The 27,176-nt window shown below is 48.3% G+C and overlaps 1 protein-coding gene across 1 annotated transcript; it reads right to left on the minus strand.

Moving 5' to 3' along the window:
- FAM89A (family with sequence similarity 89 member A) lies at positions 1-27,176 on the minus strand. Its single transcript, XM_073557648.1, has 3 exons — positions 26,856-27,176; positions 11,488-11,767; positions 1-3,914 (listed from the first exon to the last, which is right to left on the minus strand). The coding sequence occupies exons 2-3, from the start codon at positions 11,734-11,736 to the stop codon at positions 3,651-3,653; spliced, it is 513 nt and encodes a 170-aa protein (XP_073413749.1). The 5' UTR covers positions 11,737-11,767; positions 26,856-27,176; the 3' UTR covers positions 1-3,650.

Genomic DNA, 27,176 nt, shown 5'->3' on the forward strand with positions numbered 1-27,176 from the left:
TACAAACTATGACTTTATTTTATTAGAGAAAATGGACGATTAACATGGCTAAATAAATATACACAGCATAAACACGATAACAAAAACATTTTTTTTGCTTAGCTGATTGAAAAAGAAATGTTGAAGTCCTAAAAACATAAATAGACATTTCTATGAATCAGGCTCAATGTGTGGTCTTTGTGCAACCTTATATATAAATCGTCTGTATGGAGTGGATCATTGTGATATGGACATGTGCGTGACATGCACATAACGGAACCAGCACACGCTACAGGAAAGTGCATACGAAAAATAATAAGGGTCAAACAAGCAGCACATGAGAAAGTGTCAAACAACAGAACACTCAACACTGTTTGAACTCACTAGCTTAAAAAACAGACAAAATAAAGATAAGTGAGAAGTTGGCCTTTATACGCATGTATATGTATGAGAGCAGACACAGGATGGAGATGTCAATCAGATACAGTGGGGAAAATAAGTATTTGATACACTGTCGATTTTTGACAAGTTTTCCCACCCACAAAGAATGGAGAGGTCTGTAATTTTTATTGTAGGTATACTTCAACTGTGAGACAGAATCTAAAAATAAAAAAAATAAAAAACAGAATATTGTATGATTTTTAAATAATTAAATTGCATTTTATTGCACGACATGAGTATTTGATCACCTACCAACTAGAAAAAATTTGGTCTCTCAGACCTGTTAGTTTTACTTTAAGAAGCCCTCCTACTCTGCACTCAGTACTGCACTCAGTATTAATTGCACCTATATTAACCCGTTACTTGTATAAAAGATACCTGTCCACACACAATCACACTCCAACCTCTCCACCATGGTCAAGACAAAATAGCCAAGGACACCAGGGATAAAATTGTAAACCTGCACAAGGCTGGAATGGGCTACAGGACAATATGCAAGCAGCTTGGCGAGAAAGCAACAACTGTTGGCATAATTATTAGAAAATTGAAGAAACACAAGATCATCATGGATTAAAATCCTGCAGGGCATACAAAGCCCCCCGTCTCACCCCAGCACATGTCAAGGCCAGTTTGAAGTTCGACAATGACCATCTCAATGATTCAAATGAGGCATGAGAGAAGGTAATGTCGTCAGATGAGATCTAAATAGAACTTTTTGGTATCGACTCCACTTGCCGTGTATGGAGGAAGAAGGATGAGCACAAGAACACCATCCCAACCATGAAGCATAGTGGGGGAAACATACTTTGGGTGTGCTTTTCTGCAAAGGCGACAGGGCGACTGCACCGTGTTGAAGGGAAGATGGATGGGGTCATGCATCACGAGATTTTGGCCAACTACCTCCTTCCATCAGTAAGAGCATTGGTCTTCCAGGATGACACTGACCCGAAACACACAGCCAGGGCAGCAAGTAAAGAGTGGCTCCGCAAGAACCATTTCAAGGTCCTGGAGTCGCCTATCTAGTCTCCAGACCTCAATCCAATAGAAAATATTTGGAGGGAGCTGAAACTCAATGTTGCACAGCGACAGCCTCAAAACCTGAAAGATCTGGAGAAGATCTGTATGGAGAAGTGGGCCAAAATCCCTGCTGCATTGTGTGCAAACTTGGTCAAGAACTACAGGAAACACCTGACCTCTATAATTGCAAACAAAGGTTTCTGTACCAAATATTAAGGTCTGTTTTTCCTATTGTGCCAAATACTTATTTCATGCAATAAAATATGTAAAAATCATACAATGCGATTTTCTGGATTTTTTTAAAGATTCTCTCAGTTGAAGTGTACCTATGATAAAATTTACAGACCTCTCCATTCTTTGTGGGTGGGAAAACTTGCAAAATTGGCAGTGTACTAAATACTTATTTATCCCACTGTACTAGTGATCACTGTTCGGAGTGGGTTAAACTAAGATCTGATTGGCTGACAGTTCCCCGATATCTGTCTGCTCAGGTTTCCATGCAGGAGGACGGCTGTCTGCGCCATAGTTTAAGGAGTGTAGAACGGAGTGTGGTGATGCATAACACATGACAGAACAAGCAATAGGAACAAAACTACTCAAAATACGACTTCAGATGTGCTGCAGTTACTGTGAATAGACCCTGTTATATGTATGTACACTTATTGGTTCACTTCAAAAAGCAATTAAATTGGATGTTTCGGGGATACGCAACCCAAAAAATGTCGAGGATGCAAATAGCAACACTGTATTCTGCTGTAGAAAGACTTCTTAATCTATGTAGTTAAAAATACATTTTTCATGATCCAGCGATAAATATTTTCAGGTAAATCACAAGTGAATTCCTCCTATATGTCTATTTATATATATGTGGATATGAATTAAAGCGTATCAGTGATGAAAGCAATTCTATGGCCAAAAGAAACCAACATTCAGACACGTAGGAGAGACAGGTCACCAAGAACAGGATTGTAATCTGACAAATTACAGCTTAAACATATTTTTTGGTTGCTGATAATTCAGACACACAAGCTACACAGGCAGTTTTTGGTAAAACATCCATATGCAGAGAGGATCAGTCACCTCTCCGGACAGGTCCGTTTTTGTACACAATGGTAATCCCCATAGAACGATACTGGAACATCTTTTGTTATAGCCGAATGCCGCCCTCTGCTATCCCCCTAGAAATGTCTGAATAAATTGACAACTTGGTGTTACCATTTCTTTGCTAAAAGGGCGTGCTCTGGAGTCTACCACTGATTGGACAGACTGAGGACACACCCACAAATTGTTCCACCTACATCATACATTCTAGGCGTAACTAGATGATTCAGAGGGATTCCCTTACGTGGAATACAATTCTAAGAACAGAGATGTCAGGAGAGCCGATGAAGTCCTCTATAAGGCCATTTTGGTCAGGATTGTGCATCAGTATTTGTAAGTCATAATCAATCCATCACCACAGGTGTGCAAATATATATATATAGTTTTAAAATGTATAAAATCTTTCTAATGTTTAGGTTACACGCCTGATCATACAAATACTGACTAAGGTAAGTCAATCTGAAAGTGGCTTTAGTAGGACATTAATCTATATGGAAACCAAAAACTCTTCTGTGGCATTTATGCCTTAGGCTGCGCTCTCATCAACACGGATTAAGGCCACAAACTGAGGTTATTGTATATTGGACATTTTACACACTCAATCCTTTGAGAATTACGTTTATCCTATGACAAATTAAAATGACCTAATCCGATCAATATCATATGATTTCTGTAAATCCTTTCAGCCTGTCCGAGGCACATTCAGAGATGAGCTCACCGTCCATTCTAAGAAATGACGGAGCTTCTCCTTGACATTTACTAAAAACTGATACTATAAGCCATTGCTCTAAGAATGATTTAAGGCAGATGATGGAAGCCTGTATAATTAATGTGTTATTACTACTGAGTCTCCAGCGCTACTCATTGTATACGGTGTATAAAAAGTCTTTCATCTCATATTAGTGCTTCTGGATGTTAAAGGCACTTGGACGATGTTCCACATTACTTATAGCAATATTCTCACCAACCAAGGTGACCAGGAACAGTACTGTCCGTATAAACATGGGAAAAAATGCTTAAACGATAAATGGCTTTCCTCGAGGAGAAAAAAATAAACTCCCGGAGAGCATGGTTATAAAAATTCAGGAGTTGTCTTCCCAACAAATGGCAAATTAGATATTCTCCAGTATCCAGTCATCATTAGAAATGGGAGGTACTGAGAGAGTGAGGTTTCCTTCAGAGTCCTCCCTGACACCTTTATGTAGGACACCGGCTTCTTGATAATACTCTTCCTCTTCATCAAAATATCCGTTTTCCATGGCGTATGTGCAGTCTGCACTGGAGGCGGCCTGGCAAGCGCCTTTATATTCCTGGATGGATTCATACAGTGAGTAGAGCTGACACAGGAGAGACATGTCAAGTTGTCTTAGCCCGACCTGGGAATACAGAAGAAAGCAACTTATAACATGCAAAGCGAGGCTCACAATACATTCATTACTTGCTGGACAATATCTTACTGCTCTCACAAAGTCTCCAGGAGTTTTCATTTTCTTAATAAGATTTGTGATCACCACTGTGATGTGTCATGGGCTTTTGTGAGTTTTTATACAACTTATACAAAAAAGGAAGGAATTCATCAAATATTATTTTGGGCTTCAGAAAATTGTGCATTTTTTACACGACTTGCAGCTACGCAAAATGTTATGCTGTATGTTGGCCCCACAATGTTTCTAAGAAATGCCGCTTATGTTATGACATCCACTAATACTTTAATCATACACAAGGATGGGAAAAAAAAAAAAAAAAAAAAAAAATCGATATTGATGCCTTCCCTGGAGAGCAGTTTTATCCTGGTATCCCCTTATCTCAAAAGTTCTTCACCGCCACTCACATCTAACAGACATCTACATCAATAATTCACATACTGACCATTTTGGTCTGGTCTGCATTAAATGCTAAAAGATTAAGATACGAAAGCCTCCTGAAATATCTAATCAATTGTGACGGCTCTTTGAGAACGCATCGCTGTCTGAATATATCCATTGTGTACTTTCCAAGCGCCCTTCATACAGCCTCCATTGCTTAGCAATCCTCTTTCCATGTACTGAATTGTATATCCTTAGGGAGCAGTCAGACGGCCGTATAACATGGCCGAGTGCTCTCTGATGTTTTATCGAATAGCATTCAGCCCAATGTTATACTATGGGGCAGGGCAGATCCGCCATTTTCTCATGCCGATTCAGTATAAGAAAACAATCGCGGCATCCGATGACTGGATCAAACCCCCCCATACAAGTCTACAGGTGCATGTGAAATATCGGACTGCACTTTGATGTCATCCCAGTGCAGTCTGATGTACACTGACAGACAATGGATAAGATGGAGAAATTATGTTTTCCATCTTCTCAACACTTGTGCTGCAATTCTCTCATGAGAGAATCGGATCACACTCGGCTTATACTCTGGAAGAGTTTCAGCCAAGGGTCATTAGCAGATTCGGGACGATTCTCTCACATGAGAAAGTAGACACCCGTGTGACCTCGGCCTTATCCACATCTGTTGAGCTGTGCATTGAGACTCTCCATTGGTGTTACCGTCTCTCGACAGTAATAGCAGCACATGCACCCCCTTCCTAGTTAAGCCTGTGCCTTAAAATGTATCTACGTCTAACCTTTCTCACCAAATCTGACACTGAGTGTGCAGACGTTATGGCATGCTGGGTGGTAGAGGCAATAATAGAATTATTAATGGGTCCTGTACTACAATAAGAACTATGCTTGATGCTCTCTGAACGCTGTACAGTTTCACAGAGAGCAACGGCATCTCTCTCCAGGTCCAATATCAGACTGGGCAGGAGAACTTATGTAGAGGAACACACATGCAGCTTTGTAGCATCTGAAAGGCTGATAACACTCTTCTAGACTCTCCGGTATTTGGCTAAAAAAACCTGTTATTGCAGACTAATGAGGTTTTCAAAGGGTTTTTAGTGTTCCATTGCACCTGTGCCTGGTACTGCAGTTCAGTCCCAAGTGCAGAGTAGCAGTACCAGGCTCTGTCACTAGGGAGCGGTGACTAAAACAAAAAAGGCTGCAGCTGTCATAAGAAGCAAAAGCTCCTTAAAGTGAACCTGTCAGGGAGATTTTGCTAAGTAAACTACAAACATTGTCATTTTGGCCGCTGTTATACTGACTAAAATCATACCTGGGGTGAATAAATCCATCTAGTGGTTCTCGTGTAAGGGGGACGACAGCACCGTGGTTACCTGTGTGTCGGGGCCGGAACGGAGGCTGTTCCCGGGAGGGAAGCTGGAGCCGACAGGACCTTCCTCCTGTCGGAGGGGGCGTGGGAACAGAGGGAGTTGGCGGGAAGGTGCAGCGCGCATCTGAGAGCGAGCGCTCCTGCTTCGGGGCCGTTAGGAGCTGAGGTGTGCGTGTGCCGCCAGACTAAGACAGTGACCTGGTATTCGAGCCTCGCCTAATTCTGACAGGACTGTGGCCTATACTTTGCTGGCCGCTGGAGTCTCCTTAATGAGGACTCCAAGGGACATTTTAGAGACTCAATGTTGCCATTCAGGCACGCATCGTCGTCTTTTTCAAAACCCCACCGGCTCTACGTTGTGCCTACGGCTGTTGGTGCCATCATCTGCTCCCGGACCTCTTCTGGACAGGAAAACATCTGATTGATAAGTGATTCCTTTGAGAACAACTTCACTCCTTATTCCTACATTGATTCCCCCTTAACCAAAGCCCTATAATTTCCTGTTATTTACCTCACGGTTACCGATCTCCCTGCGTGGAGTAACTCACTGTTTTAATAAAACCTGTTAACCCTTAATCTGCCTCCTGTCACTGCATCTTCCAGCCTGCTCACACTTGTGTACTCAGTGTTACAAGTTTTCAGTTAATGAGATGCCCGTGCTCTAGGGCAGGACTGTAGGCAGAGTCTCATCTCCCTGCTCTAAGCCAGGGAAACCAAGGAAAGACCTGTCAACAGGCCACCTCGAACATGTTTGTGCTTCGGGGTGGCTTTACTGTAGATGCACAACCAGAGGGTGAGAGGTCATATCACTAATTAACAACCTGTTAAACCATTTTTTTGGAGAGATGTTCCTTTATTGAACTGACCAGCTGTATAAGACACTCACCCTGCACATTGCTTGTGGGATAGAACATGAGCCACTTTGATATATTATGAAGCAGCCAGTTTAGTAACGCTCCGATACATTCTTAATGTCCACATTACAAGAAGCGTTTTGGTCTTGTACTTGCAGAGCTATGCAGAACTGACATTATCCATTAAATGCATATGGATGTGGGGCAATTGATAAGCTTGCAATTCCCAACCTCTTAAGGGGGTGACTATACTTTGAAATAGAGTCACCCCCTTAACTCACTAACTAGTATTAGAATTGCTGTTTGTAGAGAGAACAATGAACCACAAGTGGAAGGTGAACATAAGAAATACTGATCTGTGACTATAGATTAGCCACAGTGCTTACAGGGATTCTGAGAGAGTCTGAGACACACCCCTGTCTCATCATTGGCTCAGACTGCTGCTCTATCCCTCCTCCATCCAACTTGGCCTATTTGATTGGCTGAGTAAATACACAAGCTCACGCGGAGTTCACTGAACCCACTGCAGATTTCCGGTAAATCAAGGGGAGAATGATTATAAAGTGAAGATGGCTAAATTACTCAGAAAAATAAAGTAAGAATTGCAATGGTCATACACATGCTGAGGAAAATAGGCCTTAGTAAGGACTACGGAGAAACATTTTAAGAATCCTAATACAAAATTTTTTATTTAAAAAAAAAAAAAAAAAAAATCTAATATATAAAACTCAAGTGTGTGTGTGTGTGTGTATGTATGTCCGGGATTGGCATCCGCACCGTCGCAGCTACAGCCACAAAATTTGGCACAGTCACATGTCAGGAACCCCGAGAGCGTCCTAGGCTATGTTGTGAGGCGAAATTTTAACCCCGCGCGTTCCAATTCAAACAATTTTGCCCCTATCTACATAATGGGGAAAAAGTGTGTGTATCAAGCCCCACCCCTCATTATGTCATAATGGTTGCCATGGCGGCGCTGATGTCATCATAGGTTGCAAGCCCCTCCGCTCATTATGATGTCATAATGGTTGACTCTGGGATGGAGGATGTGTGATGGGTATATTGGCACTGGACTATGGGATGGAGGCTATGTATGACGGGTATATGGGATGGCGGATATGTATGCTGGGTATATGGGCACAGGACTATGGGATGGAGGATATGTATAATTTGCTATAACTAACCACAGTTAGTTACTATGCCTGGCCAGCGCCGGGCTCTTCAGCTAATATAATACATTATATATACACATACATACATACATACACACACACACCCATCATTCACAGATGTAAGACATAATATATGGGTAGTCTCATGCCTTGCCTAAACATAATATCCTAAAGACTACAAAAAAAATTGACAATAGCAGACACATCCTACTATTTATCCAGCTGAATGGTGGAACAATTAGATTATGTATTCTACGGATATCCTATAGTTTTACTGAAAGTGTCTCACTTCAACTTTCACAATGGATCCAAGCAGGAACTCTGGAGAGAAAACGTGCAACTTCTCCCAATGAAATCCCTACACAGGATGTCAGGGAGGATTCCATCACAGCCCTAATACCCACATTTTAAACACTGTGCCGCTGTAATACTGCACAATGTTTGCCCTGGTGAATGCCTACTGTCTGGCAGATTTCACAGTCTGATACAAGAATATAGCAAAATTGTTAATTATACTCTTAATTAAGTGTGGGGATTTTAATGAGCCATGTGCAATGAATGCATCATTCTCATCTGCCAATTACAAGGGTGGCACTTTGCTATACTGAGTGGTTAAAGACCTGGCACATATGCTCTTAATGTTATAATGAGAGCCCAAGTATAAAAATAGCAGATCCTGTTTCTCAATCTTCTTACCCTACCTAAGTCTCTGGCCCTGGGCTGACAGCAGACAATAGAGCTACCTTCGCTGTAATGATTCATATGTCCTCGTGATCCTTAATACAAGGAGCTAGGCCACATAGGACTTACTATTTCAGGCTAAGCCCTTTATCCCACTAAATTATTATACTCGGAGGATGATCGGAAAACAGCAAAAGGCACAAAAGTATAAGAATGAGGATTACACAGAACGGAACAAAAGATACATTTATACTTAACGGCCCACACAAACACAATGAAACGCCTCCTCCTAGACAACTACAACCCAATGCAGCACTCCGACAACCGGCTTAGGGGGAGTTCACTAGTCACAGGCAAAATGAGTTTTCTGCCACGATTTCCATGAAATAATGGAAAAGGTAACTGTGCAGCAGTTTTGCAATAGTCACGGCAGAAAAATGTTTAGATGACAATGTATAAACTCCAACATGGAGTGTGTTCACACGTAGCAGAAATCCACTGCTGTCCCCATTCTTGCTGAGACTCGGTCGTAGAAATTCGATAATGTCATTCATCTGGCTCAGCTCCTTTTGTTAGGCTGTACCTCTAATTTGTAGGGGGTTAGAGAACAGGTGCTCAGAGTTGTGATTGAACGATATCCTAAAAAGCCCATTTATATTAAAGCTGCATTAACGCCGCCCCATGGAGACCGTTAAATAGCCCGTTTAGGCAGGCTAGCCGCGCGTCAATGTTTATGGAACAGTTGTAAATACGATGGTTCTACGCGCATAGAGCTCGGCAGCACATGTTCTATTTACCCAGGACGATGTGCTGCCGAGAGCGATGATTTTTAAGCAAATGTAAAAATCACTTCAAGCAATTAGTGAGAGCTTGGATCGTTTGTTGGGTTTTGGCAAGCTGCTTAGACAGGCTGAATATCAGGAATTGTGCGTCCCTAAGAAAGCTCGCTCCTGATAACTGAACAGTGTAAAAGCAAACTACCAAGTCATCAAAAATGTGATATACGATGGCAAAGCAGTATTTACACTTCACATGAATCGTGTAATAAACTGATCACATAATTGCTACATAGCATATTGTATTCACCCATGTAAAAGTCAGATTACCGCCAGTGTCGGTGTGGGAAAGGCATTGGAAAGAATGTTAATGATTTTGCAGTAGACCGCCTTTAGCGCCACTTTTCCTTCTCGTGGATTTTGCGCCTTTGCTTGCGACATAACTGTACAATTGAGGCAGCCTATATACTGGAGAAGGTAGTGATTGGTCTAAGTTTAGCAAAAACTGTCTTGGACACAACATACTTCAGTATCTTATGTATGAAGAGAAGAGAAGTCGCTGTAACTGATCAACTTGTAGAACACAGACCTCGATTCATCAAGATTTCCCATGCTGGTCTTGATGAGGAGGTGCAGTGCGAGGAGCCAGACTTATTAACCGGCCCACCTCTTATAAATCAAGCGAGACGTGAAGCGGCGTGTTCCTCCATGTGCCTTCTGATGGACTGGAGGAAGATTTGTGGTGTAAAGTATGCCACAACTTGTTATCAATTTGACATGGGCGCACCACCCTCCCACAGCACCGTTCACATCACCACATCTGGGTGCTAAAGCCAAAAGTCGCAACATTTTTGCGCAGCCAAAAATTTGTGACTTTTCCAAGCTTTTTTCCGCTAGTTCTCTGACATAAAAGCTTTGATGAATCTGGCCCATAGTTCTATTCAAATTGAGCCAAGCTTGACCAACCAATCACATATATCACGGCTACAAATAATTAGAAAACTGCATTTGCCGAAGCAAAATCAATAAACAAAGAATTTTCATTTGCATTACATAATGAGCAAGAAATAATGAAATAATGACAATTTTTCGCTCATAATTTCATGGACGAATTAGGGGTTTTTTTTTTGGACATATCAATTGGTCACTCACTCATAAGCGGTTGATCCTTAATGATTAACTCCTCTAAATGGGCCGTAAGTCGTAAAGAGACACATGGAAGAACGGATCTCAGAGCACACTGATCTACTCACACCATGCTTGTAGTGTATGTAGGTGGTGCAGGTTGGAAAGATTTCTCATCTGACAGGCTGCCACTACTGCGTACATCACACAAAGATTTCCATGAAAAGAAATGCTTACCATACATTGTGTGCCTCTTTAGTAGGATGCCTCTGTGTAGAATGGCGCAGCAGAATATGAGCCAGACAGAAGCCAAAACACTTTTTTGGTTTTAACTGGTTGTATAGGATCATTTGCATCATAGTTACCAAGATTTCCACCTAACATTCCAGGGAATATCTGCTGTCTACCTTGAAACACCCACTTATGGGGCAGGGTCTGCGTGAACCCTGTCCCCTTTGGACCCATGAGTCCTGGGAAATCTGGGACAGTGGACAAACAAGATGGCTGCATCTAATGTATGCTTTGGGAGTGTGAATACTTAGCTGGAGACTTCTAACAAGTCCAAACAAGACATTTGTCTCTTAACGCTTTCCATGACGTATCTTACAGTGGATTGGCTGAATACACTTCACGATCTGAATATATTTATATATGAGTATATGTAAGTAATACAGGAGACACTAAAACTGCTGCAGTGTTTGACAACGCGTCTGCTATATAACAGAAGGAGGTGGTGGGAAAATCTGACAACTAGCACTGTAATGACTATCAACATAAGGGGTTCTGTATGATTAAGTATGCACTACACTATGAGTAAACGCCCTTTTATCATTAATGACCGCTCTCACAAAGGCAGTATTGGTGCGAATATATCTGCACAACTCGGTCCTTCAACCACGTCAGTAATCTGTGGCCAATGAGAATTGCCCCGTACTTCCCGGCATCCACTGCCGCTGCACGCAATGTTATGTCAGGTCAGCTAATCAAAAAAATAGCAGCGGATGCCGGGAGATAAGGGGCGGTTCTCAGGGCACCAGTTCAGCCACCACAGATTACAGATGTGGCCGATGGACCAGGTCGTATTAATCGAGTCGCACCAACTCTACAGAGAACACTTTTTAGCCTGCATACAAAAGGGTAACTCACCATTTCTTTCCTAAGTAAAGCCAGAGCTGCATCTAAATTTGGCGGCTTTGGATGAGCTTGAGAGCCTCCACTTGAACCTCCACGGCTTAGGTCATCTTGAATGCGGGATTTCTGGGCGTACACTCTCTCCAGGTCTCGCCAGCCTGACCCTCCACTTGAGTTTAGCAGCCCACTGAGGCTCTTTGGCAGTGGTGGCAACCCCTCCATGCAAGGGGTGAGCGGAGTGACAGCTGCGTGGGACCCACTCATCACTCAGCAGAAACGGAGCCAAATATTCCTCCTAAAGAATGACAAACATATTACATCTATTAGAAACATTGCAATGATGGCTGTGCTACATACCAGTCATTGAAGTTACCAGGCAACTAAGAAGGCACCATGCAACTGGCAATGCGCCGGGGGCACAGACAGACTACAGAAATAACCGCTCAGGGTTTCTCTGACAACTCTGTGATAGTCTATGCACCTGAAAGGACAATCTGAATGAGGGTGCATTCACACAAGTCATAATCTTACACTCCTGATGAGCCCGCCACAAAATCAACATGTTGTGCATATGGATTGTGCCTGTGTTAATCCCCCCTAATCTCATTGTGGCCTGGCAGAGACTTCAGACTCTGCCCTTAGATAGGACTCTCCCAGTCACACAGATTTACAGCCAGTGCAGTGGTGAATAATGATAGCAGCAGCCAATTGCTGGGCATTTTGGATGCCATATTGGGTATGGCTGTAACCCATATGATAATATTGCTCCCCTCACATGGCACCGCAGCTGTAAGGCAGCAACTTATCCCGGCTCCCATGGACAAGCTCTTACAGTAGGCACAATACGGGCACGTTAATGATGGAGTCAGGATGAGAGAAGCTGCTCCTACGCATTAGATGAACGTCGCCCCAGGTAACTGATTTTGGTGACACCAGTCAATGACATAACAGATCGAAATGTTGTATATACCCCAAATGGTATCAATGAGAACAGCAGCTCGCCACGCAAGAAGCAACAGACCGCGGAAACATGAGAAACCTACTCAGCTAAATATGAATAAACCAAATTAAAGTCCAAATTATAAAGACTTAAAAAGTTTTATTAATTACACAATAAAAGAAAAACCAGACAAGTTGGACATAATACAATACCATAAAATGTCATAATGTAAGAAGATAGTTACATAGTGAACACATAAGCCATGAATAAATATGGTGATCATAAAAATTCCATCAGCAAAAAAGTGCATATAATGAGCAGACACCAAGTCTGAAAACTCAAATAAAGTGCATAGGAGATATAATAAGATCATAAATACCCATGATCAATGGCTCAATGTGTCTCCAACTCCCTCCAACGTACGTTTCGCCTACCGTGGCTTTCTCAAGGAGACCGCGGAAACATGAAAACACACAGGTCTAGTTTCTAACACAAGGTTTTGATTTCAATACTTTTTTGCTTAAGTAAATAAAATAAAAAGAATTATGCTTGTTTGGTTTTGCCGTAATGGTACTGACCTGGAGATTCATTCGGCCGGGTCATTTTTACCAAACAATGAATGTCTGAAAAACAGAACCCTAACAACTGTGTAGGAATAGCATTCAATGACCATGTTAAAGGAAAAGCAAGAAGTTGTGGTTACTGGATGTATGTAACCAGTTGTCATGTACAGCAGCATGGATCCAATGGTGCTCTAAAAATAAGTAATAATACTGGAAAAAAGAAAAGGTCGCCCTGTCATTATGGAGTTAAACAATAGGTCACTTTCTGATTAAGACAGTTCTTAAATGGAATGTTTAATCAAAAGATTGCTCTTATTGCCAGCCTTGGAGGGGGTGCCTTTAGTGATGAGCAAACGTGCTGGGATAAGGTATTAGTTGAGCATGCTCGAGTGCTAACCATGTCTTCAGAGTGATTGAAAAATATGTTTGAGTCGCCGTGGCTGCTTGACAGCCTCAACACATGCAGGGATGGCCTAACAAACAAGAAATCCCCGCGTGTGCTGCGGCTGTTGACCATGTAGCCATGGGGACTCTACATGCTCAACTAATACCTTATCTAAGCACGTTTGCTCATCCCTATTTAAATTGGCCCATAGGAAGATAAGGCTTTAAGATAACAGACTATGGATCACTTCCCTATGAATTCCCCCACCAGTGCTGCCTCTTTGCTGCTCCCAACCAGTCTGTATCTACAGGGTTTCAGTGGGCGCTGCAGCCAATCACTGCCCTCAGGGTTGATACTAAGGTATGTGGAATAAGATTACTGAGGCCGAGGATCGTGCAGTCACATCCGGTAGATAAGACATCGCCACTGCAGCCCTGCAAACAAGGCCTGGTGGGGAGCAGAGGAGAGGAGCTGGAGCCACAGGGAAGTCAACAGGTCAGTAAGGGTACGAGCACACGATCAGGAATCGGCAGTGCTTTGGACGCAGCGCATGTCCACTGCATGCAAAGCGCTACCGGCTATTGAACGCAGGTAAAGCCACACGTGATACCGTGCAGAATCACCGCATCCAATACATTGTACGGGTGAAATAAAACACATGCTGCGGTCTGGAGAGACGCGCCGCATGTCCATCTCCGTGCGCGTCTCTGGACGCATAGTGGGAATGGGATTTGTTGAAATCCCTTCTACTATGCTGTAACATCTGGACGCTGCACAAGTACACAGCGTCCAACCCGCAGCGTTTACTGATTGTGTGCACCTACCCTAATGCCTATGCTATCTGTAAGCATTACTAGTCTGTGAGCTAATGTGGCCTGAGTGCAGACAACCCTGTTTAATAGGGATATTTGTTTGATCACCTCCTAATGTATTTACACATGGATTCCGTCCAGATACAATTGCTCTGGAGCCATATTGTGTGACAATACATGGTGGGGCGCTGGGAACAGCTGCGGTCATACTTGTGTACGGACAGTATGGGAAACAGCATGGTTAAGCTTATTCGTGCATTCCAGCGAGGCGGAGGAGGACCAGATGCTGCTCCCTACAATATAAAGTATGATTTTTGGATTTAGCTCCACTTCCTAATATTGGACATGTTAACAGAACAAGCGGCCAGTCCCAACTATAAACACTGGCGAATGTGCATGCTATTACAATAAAGAGAGAGAGATAAGCAGCTGCCAGACGCCAACTCAAAATCAATCTGCTTCCTCTGGGAGACAGTGACAGATGAGTGACATTACCAATCTCTGCCCATTCGCCCCATAGAGGCCACTGGTCAGGATTAGGTGCCAGCATGCCTACATTCATCACCTCTGCTGCAATGGCGCCGATGGCGTACAGCCCCACTTACCAAGTAGAAGATGACCGGCTGTTCTAGACGGGTCGTTTTTTGTAATGCAGCGCTAATTAAAAGTGGCTGTACAGTGAAAACAAGTTATCCCTTGTTATACAGCACTCCGTAGTCCCATAGAGAATGAATGGAGCCGCGGCTTCGATTGCGCACTGTCACTCCAGGCTGACGGGGATAAAAGCTCCATGTTCTGCCGATCGGAATGGGTCCCAGCGGTCAGATCTCCACAATCAGCAAGCTAGCCCCTATACTTGTTTTCACCAGACAACTGCTCGACTTTTTTGGTAAATTCGCATATCCCCCATAAAATAATTTTGGATCATGTTTTGGACCACTGTGCCGCTTCCTGCTACTCCTCATAGAAATTCAGGAACGACAGCTGGTTGCTACCCATTCCGCCTGTCAGAGAGGCGAGTTCCTGCACCGCACTGATTGGGCGATGTAAGCCTGTATAAGGATGCAAATTGTCTCTTTAGAGAGGATGAGGACTTGAACTCTAGCGCTACCTATTAGATGGAACAATCCTAAAAGTCAATATTGACCCTTTAACGAGCCTTGCCACGACTCAGATCATTTGCTTTGCACTAAGGAGGGGCAACACCCCCTAAACACATGTCTGCAAATTGAGATTCTGATTCGGCTTTTATTTTAAGTCATGTAGCAAAGCTCATTAAAGAATTAATATTGACATTTCAGGATTGTTACATCCAGTAGGTGGCGCTAGAGTAGCATTGCATGGCCTATAAGTCTCCTTACACTGATATGTCAGGCATGTCACTCCCCACAAGGAGAAAAATTACCTCCTAGAACACTGTGCCCTAATGATAACACCATGTTGTAAGTTATGAATACATAGATAGAAATAACAGCAGAATGGCACAACACAGGAGAAATCATGCTTCATTGTTATTTAGTAGAGAATACAATGATTGACTAAAGCAGACAAGTCAGGGGGACTCGTGAAACCTACAAGGCGAGGAGCTGGCTGTCACACTGGGAGCCATCACACTACTGTCAGCCTCTCCGTGGCCATCGTCAGGAGGTGACGCTTTCCCCGTAGTGAATGATCAGTCGGTTTGCTCCATTTCATGTGTAGGTAACAGACCCTGCACAACTAATTGTGTTAGTGACATCAGGCTGGAGATTTGCCATCTCCCGGTGTGCCGCCATCCCCTGCACCAGCCTGGCGGGCAGACATAATTGACTACTACTGATCACTATGTGTCCTGTATCTTCTATGGTATCTGGATACAACCGATGCCTGTACCACGCTGACCTGGCACCATCGCAAGGATACTGCCGATCAGACACACTAATAATGAATGGTCGTCTGTCCAGCGCTGCTACACAGCAATATTCCTGCGAGCTCGGCAGCCGGCGCGTGTCACAACTCTGCCAAGGAAGTGATTATTCAATGGAAAACCAGCCATAAATAGCCTCAAATCATAGAAGGCCGGAGCACGGCTCCTCCAGGGATGCTTCTCCTTCAGAGTCTGAAGCACTAACCTCTAGGGTGGGGGCAATAATATAACATCAGGGGGGATGTCACCACAAAAGACATTTATATGAGGCAACGACACAACACACTTATGAGCCTGCAAGGTTGTCCAGCTGGGCCGGAGGTTGGGATCCTGAGAGTTACTAGGAATAGTACCGATAGGGGGCTGCGATAAAGCTAAGGTGGGCACCAATGCAACCTAACGTGGCACAGATATATGCAAATTATTAGCAAAGCGTCTCACTGGGCAAAGACCCTCCGGAAGCCAGAGAGGGGCAACTATCAGGTCCGGAAAAGAAAAACCTATTACGTGTGCCCTTCTGCTAATTTTACCTAATGGACAGGAGCAGCTGGCAGGACACCAAGCAAAATAGGGGCTCGTTTTTATACATTCATGTCTTTACCTACAGACAAAGCTGTGATCTCATGCCCTGATGCCATCACACACCACAGCCATGAACGGTCACTGAGGACACAGCAGACCAAGGGTCCCAATCTGTGGATTGGGTGGTCTACTCCAGTGAGCACCATTCTCACATTAGCATCCATGGGATGGGGGTACCTGGATTAATAAAAGGGGCAATCTTACTTTAAAGGGAGTCAGTTATGACAATATTACTTGTTAAGGGGGCAATATTATTTTGCGGGGCACATATTTCTACATTCTGCGGGAGGCACAGGGGGCTTCTTCAAAACTGAATGTGGTTTTCGAGGTGAGGGATGTCAGAGACCCCTATAAGGGCTCATACTCACTTGCGAGAGACTCGCCTGATTCTCGTGTGAGTCTCTCGCATGAAAACCTGGCACTGCCACCGGCACTCGGACCGGAGTGTGCAGCTACATGTATTTCTATGCAGCCACATGGTCCAGTCTGAGTGCCGGCGGCAGTGCCGGGTTTTCATGCGAGAGACTCACACGAGAATCGGGTGAGTCTCTCACAAGTGAGTATGAGCCCTAATGGACAGAACGTGACCATGTTTTGAGTCACCGTTGGTATAGGCAGTCTAGGTTCGTCCACCCACTGGTCATGCGGGTTCTGGTACCGCCACGCAATGGTCATGGGTCATTTTTTATGGTCAGTGCCCATGCAGTGCTACATAGGGGAGAATGTTCCCCCCCCCCCCCACACCACCCTGCCCCTGTAGTTACATGGAACAGAGTGTGCCCCCCACACCACCCTGCCCCTGTAGTGCCCATATATTGTTACATGGAACAGAGTATGCCCCCCACACCACCCTGCCCCTGTAGTGCCCATATATTGTTACATGGGGCAGAGTGTGCCCCCCCTGCCATCCTGCCCTTGTAGTGCCCATATATTGTTACATGGGCAGAGTGTGCCCCCCACACCACCCTGCCCCTGCAGTGCCCATATATTGTTACATGGGGCAGAGTGTGCCCCCCACACCACCCTGCCCCTGTAGTGCCCATATATTGTTACATTGGCAGAGTGTGCCCCCCACACCACCCTGGTCCTGTAGTGCCCATACATTGTTACATGGGGCAGAATGTGCCCCCCACACTACCCTGGTCCTGTAGTGTCCATATATTGTTACATGGGGCAGAGTGTGCCCCCCACTCCACCCTGCCCCTGTAGTGCCCTTATACTGTTACATGGGCAGAGTGTGCCCCCCACACCACCCTTCCCATGTAGTGCCCATATATTGCCACATGGGGCAGAGTGTGCCTCCCAGACCACCCTGCCCCTGTAGTGCCCATATATTGTTACATGGGGCAGAATGTGCCCCCCACACTACCCTGGTCCTGTAGTGCCCATATATTGTTACATGGGGCAGAATGTGCCCCCCCACACCACCCTGGTCCTGTAGTGCCCATATATTGTTACATGGGGCAGAATGTGCCCCCCACACTACCCTGGTCCTGTAGTGCCCATATATTGTTACATGGGGCAGAATGTGCCCCCCACACCACCCTGGTCCTGTAGTGCCCATATATTGTTACATGGGGCAGAATGTGCCCCCCACTCCACCCTGCCCCTGTAGTGCCCATATATTGTTACATGGGGCAGAATGTGCCCCCACTCCACCCTGCCCCTGTAGTGCCCATATATTGTTACATGGGCAGAGTGTCCCCCACACCACCCTTCCCATGTAGTGCCCATATATTGCGACATGGGGCAGAGTGTGCCCCCCAGACCACCCTGCCCCTGCAGTGCCCATATATTGTTACATGGGCAGAGTGTGACCCCCACTCTACCCTGGTCCTGTAGTGCCCATATATTGTTACATGGGCAGAGTGTGCCCCCCACACTACCCTGGTCCTGTAGTGCCCATATATTGTTATATGGGGCACAATGTGCCCCCCACTCCACCCTGCCCCTGTAGTGCCCATATATTGTTACATGGGCAGAGTGTGCCCCTCACTCCACCCTGCCCCTGTAGTGCCCATATATTGTTACATGGGCAGAGTGTGCCCCCCACACCACCCTTCCCATGTAGTGCCCATATACTGCGACATGGGGCAGAGTGTGCCCCCCAGACCACCCTGCCCCTGCAGTGCCCATATATTGTTACATGGGCAGAGTGTGCCCCCCACACTACCCTGGTCCTGTAGTGCCCATATATTGTTACATGGGGCAGAATGTTCCCCCCACTCCACCCTGCCCCTGTAGTGCCCATATATTGTTACATGGGGCAGAATGTGCCCCCAACACTACCCTGGTCCTGTAGTGCCCATATATTGTTACATGGGGCAGAATGTGCCCCGCACTCCACCCTGCCCCTGTAGTGCCCATATATTGTTACATGGGGCAGAGTGTGCCCCCCACTCCACCCTGCCCCTGTAGTGCCCATATATTGTTACATGGGGCAGTGTTCCCCCCCCATACCACCCTGCCCCTGTAGTGCCCATATATTGTTACATGGGGCAGAATGTGCCCCCCACACTACCCTGGTCCTGTAGTGCCCATATATTGTTACATGGGGCAGAATGTGCCCCGCACTCCACCCTTCCCATGTAGTGCCCATATACTGCGACATGGGGCAGAGTGTGCCCCCCAGACCACCCTGCCCCTGTAGTGCCCATATATTGTTACATGGGGCAGAGTGTGCCCCCCACTCCACCCTGCCCCTGTAGTGCCCATATATTGTTACATGGGCAGAGTGTGCCCCCCAGACCACCCTGCCCCTGTAGTGCCCATATATTGTTACATGGGCAGAGTATGCCCCCCACACCACCCTTCCCATGTAGTGCACATATATTGTTACATGGACACAGTGTGCCCCACCATCACCCTGCCCCTGTAGTGTCCATATATTGTTACATGGGCAGAGTGTGCCCCCCACACCACCCTACCCCTGTAGTGCCCATATATTGTTACATGGGCACAGTGTGCCCCCCACACCACCCTGCCCCTGTAGTGCCCATATATTGTTACATGGGCACAGTGTGCCCCCCACATCACCCTGCCCCTGTAGTGCCCATATATTGTTACATGGGCACAGTGTGCCCCGCCATCACCCTGCCCCTGTAGTGTCCATATATTGTTACATGGGCACAGTGTGCCCCCCACACCACCCTGCCCCTGTAGTGCCCATATATTGTTACATGGGCACAGTGTGCCCCCCACACCACCCTGGTCCTGTAGTGCCCATATATTGTTACATGGGGCAGAATGTGCCCCCCACACCACCCTGGTCCTGTAGTGCCCATATATTGTTACATGGGGCAGAATGTGCCCCCCACTCCACCCTGCCCCTGTAGTGCCCATATATTGTTACATGGGGCAGAATGTGCCCCCCACTCCACCCTGCCCCTGTAGTGCCCATATATTGTTACATGGGCAGAGTATGCCCCCCACACCACCCTTCCCATGTAGTGCACATATATTGCGACATGGGGCAGAGTGTGCCCCCCAGACCACCCTGCCCCTGTAGTGCCCATATATTGTTACATGGGGCAGAATGTGCCCCCCACACTACCCTGGTCCTGTAGTGCCCATATATTGTTACATGGGGCAGAATGTGCCCCGCACTCCACCCTTCCCATGTAGTGCCCATATACTGCGACATGTGGCAGAGTGTGCCCCCCAGACCACCCTGCCCCTGTAGTGCCCATATATTGTTACATGGGCACAGTGTGCCCCCCACTCCACCCTGCCCCTGTAGTGCCCATATATTGTTACATGGGGCAGAGTGTGCCCCCCACTCCACCCTGCCCCTGTAGTGCCCATATATTGTTACATGGGCAGAGTGTGCCCCCCAGACCACCCTGCCCCTGTAGTGCCCATATATTGTTACATGGGCAGAGTATGCCCCCCACACCACCCTTCCCATGTAGTGCACATATATTGTTACATGGACACAGTGTGCCCCGCCATCACCCTGCCCCTGTAGTGTCCATATATTGTTACATGGGCAGAGTATGCCCCCCACACCACCCTGCCCCTGTAGTGCCCATATATTGTTACATGGGCACAGTGTGCCCCCCACACCACCCTGCCCCTGTAGTGCCCATATATTGTTACATGGGCACAGTGTGCCCCCCACACCACCCTGCCCCTGTAGTGCCCATATATTGTTACATGGGCACAGTGTGCCCCCCACACCACCCTGCCCCTGTAGTGCCCATATATTGTTACATGGGCACAGTGTGCCCCGCCATCACCCTGCCCCTGTAGTGTCCATATATTGTTACATGGGCACAGTGTGCCCCCCACACCACCCTTCCCCTGTAGTGCCCATATATTGTTACATGGGCACAGTGTGCCCCCCACACCACCCTGGTCCTGTAGTGCCCATATATTGTTACATGGGGCAGAGTGTGCCCCCCAGACCACCCTGCCCCTGCAGTGCCCATATATTGTTACATGGGCAGAGTGTGCCCCCCACACTACCCTGGTCCTGTAGTGCCCATATATTGTTACATGGGGCAGAATGTTCCCCCCACTCCACCCTGCCCCTGTAGTGCCCATATATTGTTACATGGGGCAGAATGTGCCCCCCACTCCACCCTGCCCCTGTAGTGCCCATATATTGTTACATGGGCAGAGTATGCCCCACACACCACCCTGCCCCTGTAGTGTCCATATATTGTTACATGGGCACAGTGTGCCCCCCACACCACCCTGCCCCTGTAGTGCCCATATATTGTTACATGGGGCAGAATGTGCCCCCAACACTACCCTGGTCCTGTAGTGCCCATATATTGTTACATGGGGCAGAATGTGCCCCGCACTCCACCCTGCCCCTGTAGTGCCCATATATTGTTACATGGGGCAGAGTGTGCCCCCCACTCCACCCTGCCCCTGTAGTGCCCATATATTGTTACATGGGGCAGTGTTCCCCCCCCATACCACCCTGCCCCTGTAGTGCCCATATATTGTTACATGGGGCAGAATGTGCCCCCCACACTACCCTGGTCCTGTAGTGCCCATATATTGTTACATGGGGCAGAATGTGCCCCGCACTCCACCCTTCCCATGTAGTGCCCATATACTGCGACATGGGGCAGAGTGTGCCCCCCAGACCACCCTGCCCCTGTAGTGCCCATATATTGTTACATGGGGCAGAGTGTGCCCCCCACTCCACCCTGCCCCTGTAGTGCCCATATATTGTTACATGGGCAGAGTGTGCCCCCCAGACCACCCTGCCCCTGTAGTGCCCATATATTGTTACATGGGCAGAGTATGCCCCCCACACCACCCTTCCCATGTAGTGCACATATATTGTTACATGGACACAGTGTGCCCCACCATCACCCTGCCCCTGTAGTGTCCATATATTGTTACATGGGCAGAGTGTGCCCCCCACACCACCCTACCCCTGTAGTGCCCATATATTGTTACATGGGCACAGTGTGCCCCCCACACCACCCTGCCCCTGTAGTGCCCATATATTGTTACATGGGCACAGTGTGCCCCCCACATCACCCTGCCCCTGTAGTGCCCATATATTGTTACATGGGCACAGTGTGCCCCGCCATCACCCTGCCCCTGTAGTGTCCATATATTGTTACATGGGCACAGTGTGCCCCCCACACCACCCTGCCCCTGTAGTGCCCATATATTGTTACATGGGCACAGTGTGCCCCCCACACCACCCTGGTCCTGTAGTGCCCATATATTGTTACATGGGGCAGAATGTGCCCCCCACACCACCCTGGTCCTGTAGTGCCCATATATTGTTACATGGGGCAGAATGTGCCCCCCACTCCACCCTGCCCCTGTAGTGCCCATATATTGTTACATGGGGCAGAATGTGCCCCCCACTCCACCCTGCCCCTGTAGTGCCCATATATTGTTACATGGGCAGAGTATGCCCCCCACACCACCCTTCCCATGTAGTGCACATATATTGCGACATGGGGCAGAGTGTGCCCCCCAGACCACCCTGCCCCTGTAGTGCCCATATATTGTTACATGGGGCAGAATGTGCCCCCCACACTACCCTGGTCCTGTAGTGCCCATATATTGTTACATGGGGCAGAATGTGCCCCGCACTCCACCCTTCCCATGTAGTGCCCATATACTGCGACATGTGGCAGAGTGTGCCCCCCAGACCACCCTGCCCCTGTAGTGCCCATATATTGTTACATGGGCACAGTGTGCCCCCCACTCCACCCTGCCCCTGTAGTGCCCATATATTGTTACATGGGGCAGAGTGTGCCCCCCACTCCACCCTGCCCCTGTAGTGCCCATATATTGTTACATGGGCAGAGTGTGCCCCCCAGACCACCCTGCCCCTGTAGTGCCCATATATTGTTACATGGGCAGAGTATGCCCCCCACACCACCCTTCCCATGTAGTGCACATATATTGTTACATGGACACAGTGTGCCCCGCCATCACCCTGCCCCTGTAGTGTCCATATATTGTTACATGGGCAGAGTATGCCCCCCACACCACCCTGCCCCTGTAGTGCCCATATATTGTTACATGGGCACAGTGTGCCCCCCACACCACCCTGCCCCTGTAGTGCCCATATATTGTTACATGGGCACAGTGTGCCCCCCACACCACCCTGCCCCTGTAGTGCCCATATATTGTTACATGGGCACAGTGTGCCCCCCACACCACCCTGCCCCTGTAGTGCCCATATATTGTTACATGGGCACAGTGTGCCCCGCCATCACCCTGCCCCTGTAGTGTCCATATATTGTTACATGGGCACAGTGTGCCCCCCACACCACCCTTCCCCTGTAGTGCCCATATATTGTTACATGGGCACAGTGTGCCCCCCACACCACCCTGGTCCTGTAGTGCCCATATATTGTTACATGGGGCAGAATGTGCCCCCCACACCACCCTGGTCCTGTAGTGCCCATATATTGTTACATGGGGCAGAATGTGCCCCCCACTCCACCCTGCCCCTGTAGTGCCCATATATTGTTACATGGGGCAGAATGTGCCCCCCACTCCACCCTGCCCCTGTAGTGCCCATATATTGTTACATGGGCAGAGTATGCCCCCCACACCACCCTTCCCATGTAGTGCACATATATTGTTACATGGACACAGTGTGCCCCGCCATCACCCTGCCCCTGTAGTGTCCATATATTGTTACATGGGCACAGTGTGCCCCCCACACCACCCTGCCCCTGTAGTGCCCATATATTGTTACATGGGGCAGAATGTGCCCCCCACACCACCCTGGTCCTGTAGTGCCCATATATTGTTACATGGGGCAGAATGTGCCCCCCACTCCACCCTGCCCCTGTAGTGCCCATATATTGTTACATGGGGCAGAATGTGCCCCCCACTCCACCCTGCCCCTGTAGTGCCCATATATTGTTACATGGGCAGAGTATGCCCCCCACACCACCCTTCCCATGTAGTGCACATATATTGTTACATGGACACAGTGTGCCCCGCCATCACCCTGCCCCTGAAGTGTCCATATATTGTTACATGGGCAGAGTGTGCCCCCCACACCACCCTGCCCCTGTAGTGCCCATATATTGTTACATGGGCACAGTGTGCCCCCCACACCACCCTGCCCCTGTAGTGCTCATATATTGTTACATGGGCACAGTGTGCCCCCCACACCACCCTGCCCCTGTAGTGCCCATATATTGTTACATGGGCACAGTGTGCCCCCCACACCACCCTGCCCCTGTAGTGCCCATATATTGTTACATGGGCACAGTGTGCCCCCCACATCACCCTGCCCCTGTAGTGCCCATATATTGTTACATGGGCACAGTGTGCCCCGCCATCACCCTGCCCCTGTAGTGTCCATATATTGTTACATGGGCACAGTGTGCCCCCCACACCACCCTGCCCCTGTAGTGCCCATATATTGTTACATGGGCACAGTGTGCCCCCCACACCACCCTGGTCCTGTAGTGCCCATATATTGTTACATGGGGCAGAATGTGCCCCCCACACCACCCTGGTCCTGTAGTGCCCATATATTGTTACATGGGGCAGAATGTGCCCCCCACTCCACCCTGCCCCTGTAGTGCCCATATATTGTTACATGGGGCAGAATGTGCCCCCCACTCCACCCTGCCCCTGTAGTGCCCATATATTGTTACATGGGCAGAGTATGCCCCCCACACCACCCTTCCCATGTAGTGCACATATATTGCGACATGGGGCAGAGTGTGCCCCCCAGACCACCCTGCCCCTGTAGTGCCCATATATTGTTACATGGGGCAGAATGTGCCCCCCACACTACCCTGGTCCTGTAGTGCCCATATATTGTTACATGGGGCAGAATGTGCCCCGCACTCCACCCTTCCCATGTAGTGCCCATATACTGCGACATGTGGCAGAGTGTGCCCCCCAGACCACCCTGCCCCTGTAGTGCCCATATATTGTTACATGGGCACAGTGTGCCCCCCACTCCACCCTGCCCCTGTAGTGCCCATATATTGTTACATGGGGCAGAGTGTGCCCCCCACTCCACCCTGCCCCTGTAGTGCCCATATATTGTTACATGGGCAGAGTGTGCCCCCCAGACCACCCTGCCCCTGTAGTGCCCATATATTGTTACATGGGCAGAGTATGCCCCCCACACCACCCTTCCCATGTAGTGCACATATATTGTTACATGGACACAGTGTGCCCCGCCATCACCCTGCCCCTGTAGTGTCCATATATTGTTACATGGGCAGAGTATGCACCCCACACCACCCTGCCCCTGTAGTGCCCATATATTGTTACATGGGCACAGTGTGCCCCCCACACCACCCTGCCCCTGTAGTGCCCATATATTGTTACATGGGCACAGTGTGCCCCCCACACCACCCTGCCCCTGTAGTGCCCATATATTGTTACATGGGCACAGTGTGCCCCCCACACCACCCTGCCCCTGTAGTGCCCATATATTGTTACATGGGCACAGTGTGCCCCGCCATCACCCTGCCCCTGTAGTGTCCATATATTGTTACATGGGCACAGTGTGCCCCCCACACCACCCTTCCCCTGTAGTGCCCATATATTGTTACATGGGCACAGTGTGCCCCCCACACCACCCTGGTCCTGTAGTGCCCATATATTGTTACATGGGGCAGAATGTGCCCCCCACACCACCCTGGTCCTGTAGTGCCCATATATTGTTACATGGGGCAGAATGTGCCCCCCACTCCACCCTGCCCCTGTAGTGCCCATATATTGTTACATGGGGCAGAATGTGCCCCCCACTCCACCCTGCCCCTGTAGTGCCCATATATTGTTACATGGGCAGAGTATGCCCCCCACACCACCCTTCCCATGTAGTGCACATATATTGTTACATGGACACAGTGTGCCCCGCCATCACCCTGCCCCTGTAGTGTCCATATATTGTTACATGGGCACAGTGTGCCCCCCACACCACCCTGCCCCTGTAGTGCCCATATATTGTTACATGGGGCAGAATGTGCCCCCCACACCACCCTGGTCCTGTAGTGCCCATATATTGTTACATGGGGCAGAATGTGCCCCCCACTCCACCCTGCCCCTGTAGTGCCCATATATTGTTACATGGGGCAGAATGTGCCCCCCACTCCACCCTGCCCCTGTAGTGCCCATATATTGTTACATGGGCAGAGTATGCCCCCCACACCACCCTTCCCATGTAGTGCACATATATTGTTACATGGACACAGTGTGCCCCGCCATCACCCTGCCCCTGTAGTGTCCATATATTGTTACATGGGCAGAGTGTGCCCCCCACACCACCCTGCCCCTGTAGTGCTCATATATTGTTACATGGGCACAGTGTGCCCCCCACACCACCCTGCCCCTGTAGTGCCCATATATTGTTACATGGGCAGAGTATGCCCCCCACACCACCCTGCCCCTGTAGTGCCCATATATTGTTACATGGGCACAGTGTGCCCCGCCATCACCCTGCCCCTGTAGTGCCCATATATTGTTACATGGGCACAGTGTGCCCCCCACACCACCCTGCCCCTGTAGTGCCCATATATTGTTACATGGGCACAGTGTGCCCCCCACACCACCCTGCCCCTGTAGTGCCCATATATTGTTACATGGGCACAGTGTGCCCCGCCATCACCCTGCCCCTGTAGTGTCCATATATTGTTACATGGGCACAGTGTGCCCCCCACACCACCCTGGTCCTGTAGAGCCCATATCTCAGGACCCCACACAATGGACGGCACAGCGCACTCACTGCTCCTCCCGGACTCGGCGGCGGCTTTGTGTCAGACCCTCACAGTACACGCGCCTCGTCCTCGGTGTGTGCCGGCCCTGTTGTCATCCCTCTCCCGGGCACGGCTCCTGTCAGCGGCGTGTCCCGTCCACCCTCTCGGGCTGTGTGTGGAGGAGCGCTGCTGATGTGTGATGGGGGAGGGCGGCCGTGTGCTCCTCTGTGTGGCCGGGCGGGGAGGTGTTAGCTGTTGGTGCAGGGAGGAGGCTCTCTGTGGGCTCTGTGTACATGTGGACGGTCCCCGGGACCTGCTAGCAGCACCGCCCATAGACTTGTATGGCAGGA

This window comes from Dendrobates tinctorius, unplaced genomic scaffold (assembly GCF_039654945.1).
Source record: "Dendrobates tinctorius isolate UK_male_01 unplaced genomic scaffold, ASM3965494v1 ptg000250l, whole genome shotgun sequence".
In the NCBI taxonomy this organism is placed as follows: Eukaryota; Metazoa; Chordata; class Amphibia; order Anura; family Dendrobatidae; genus Dendrobates; species Dendrobates tinctorius.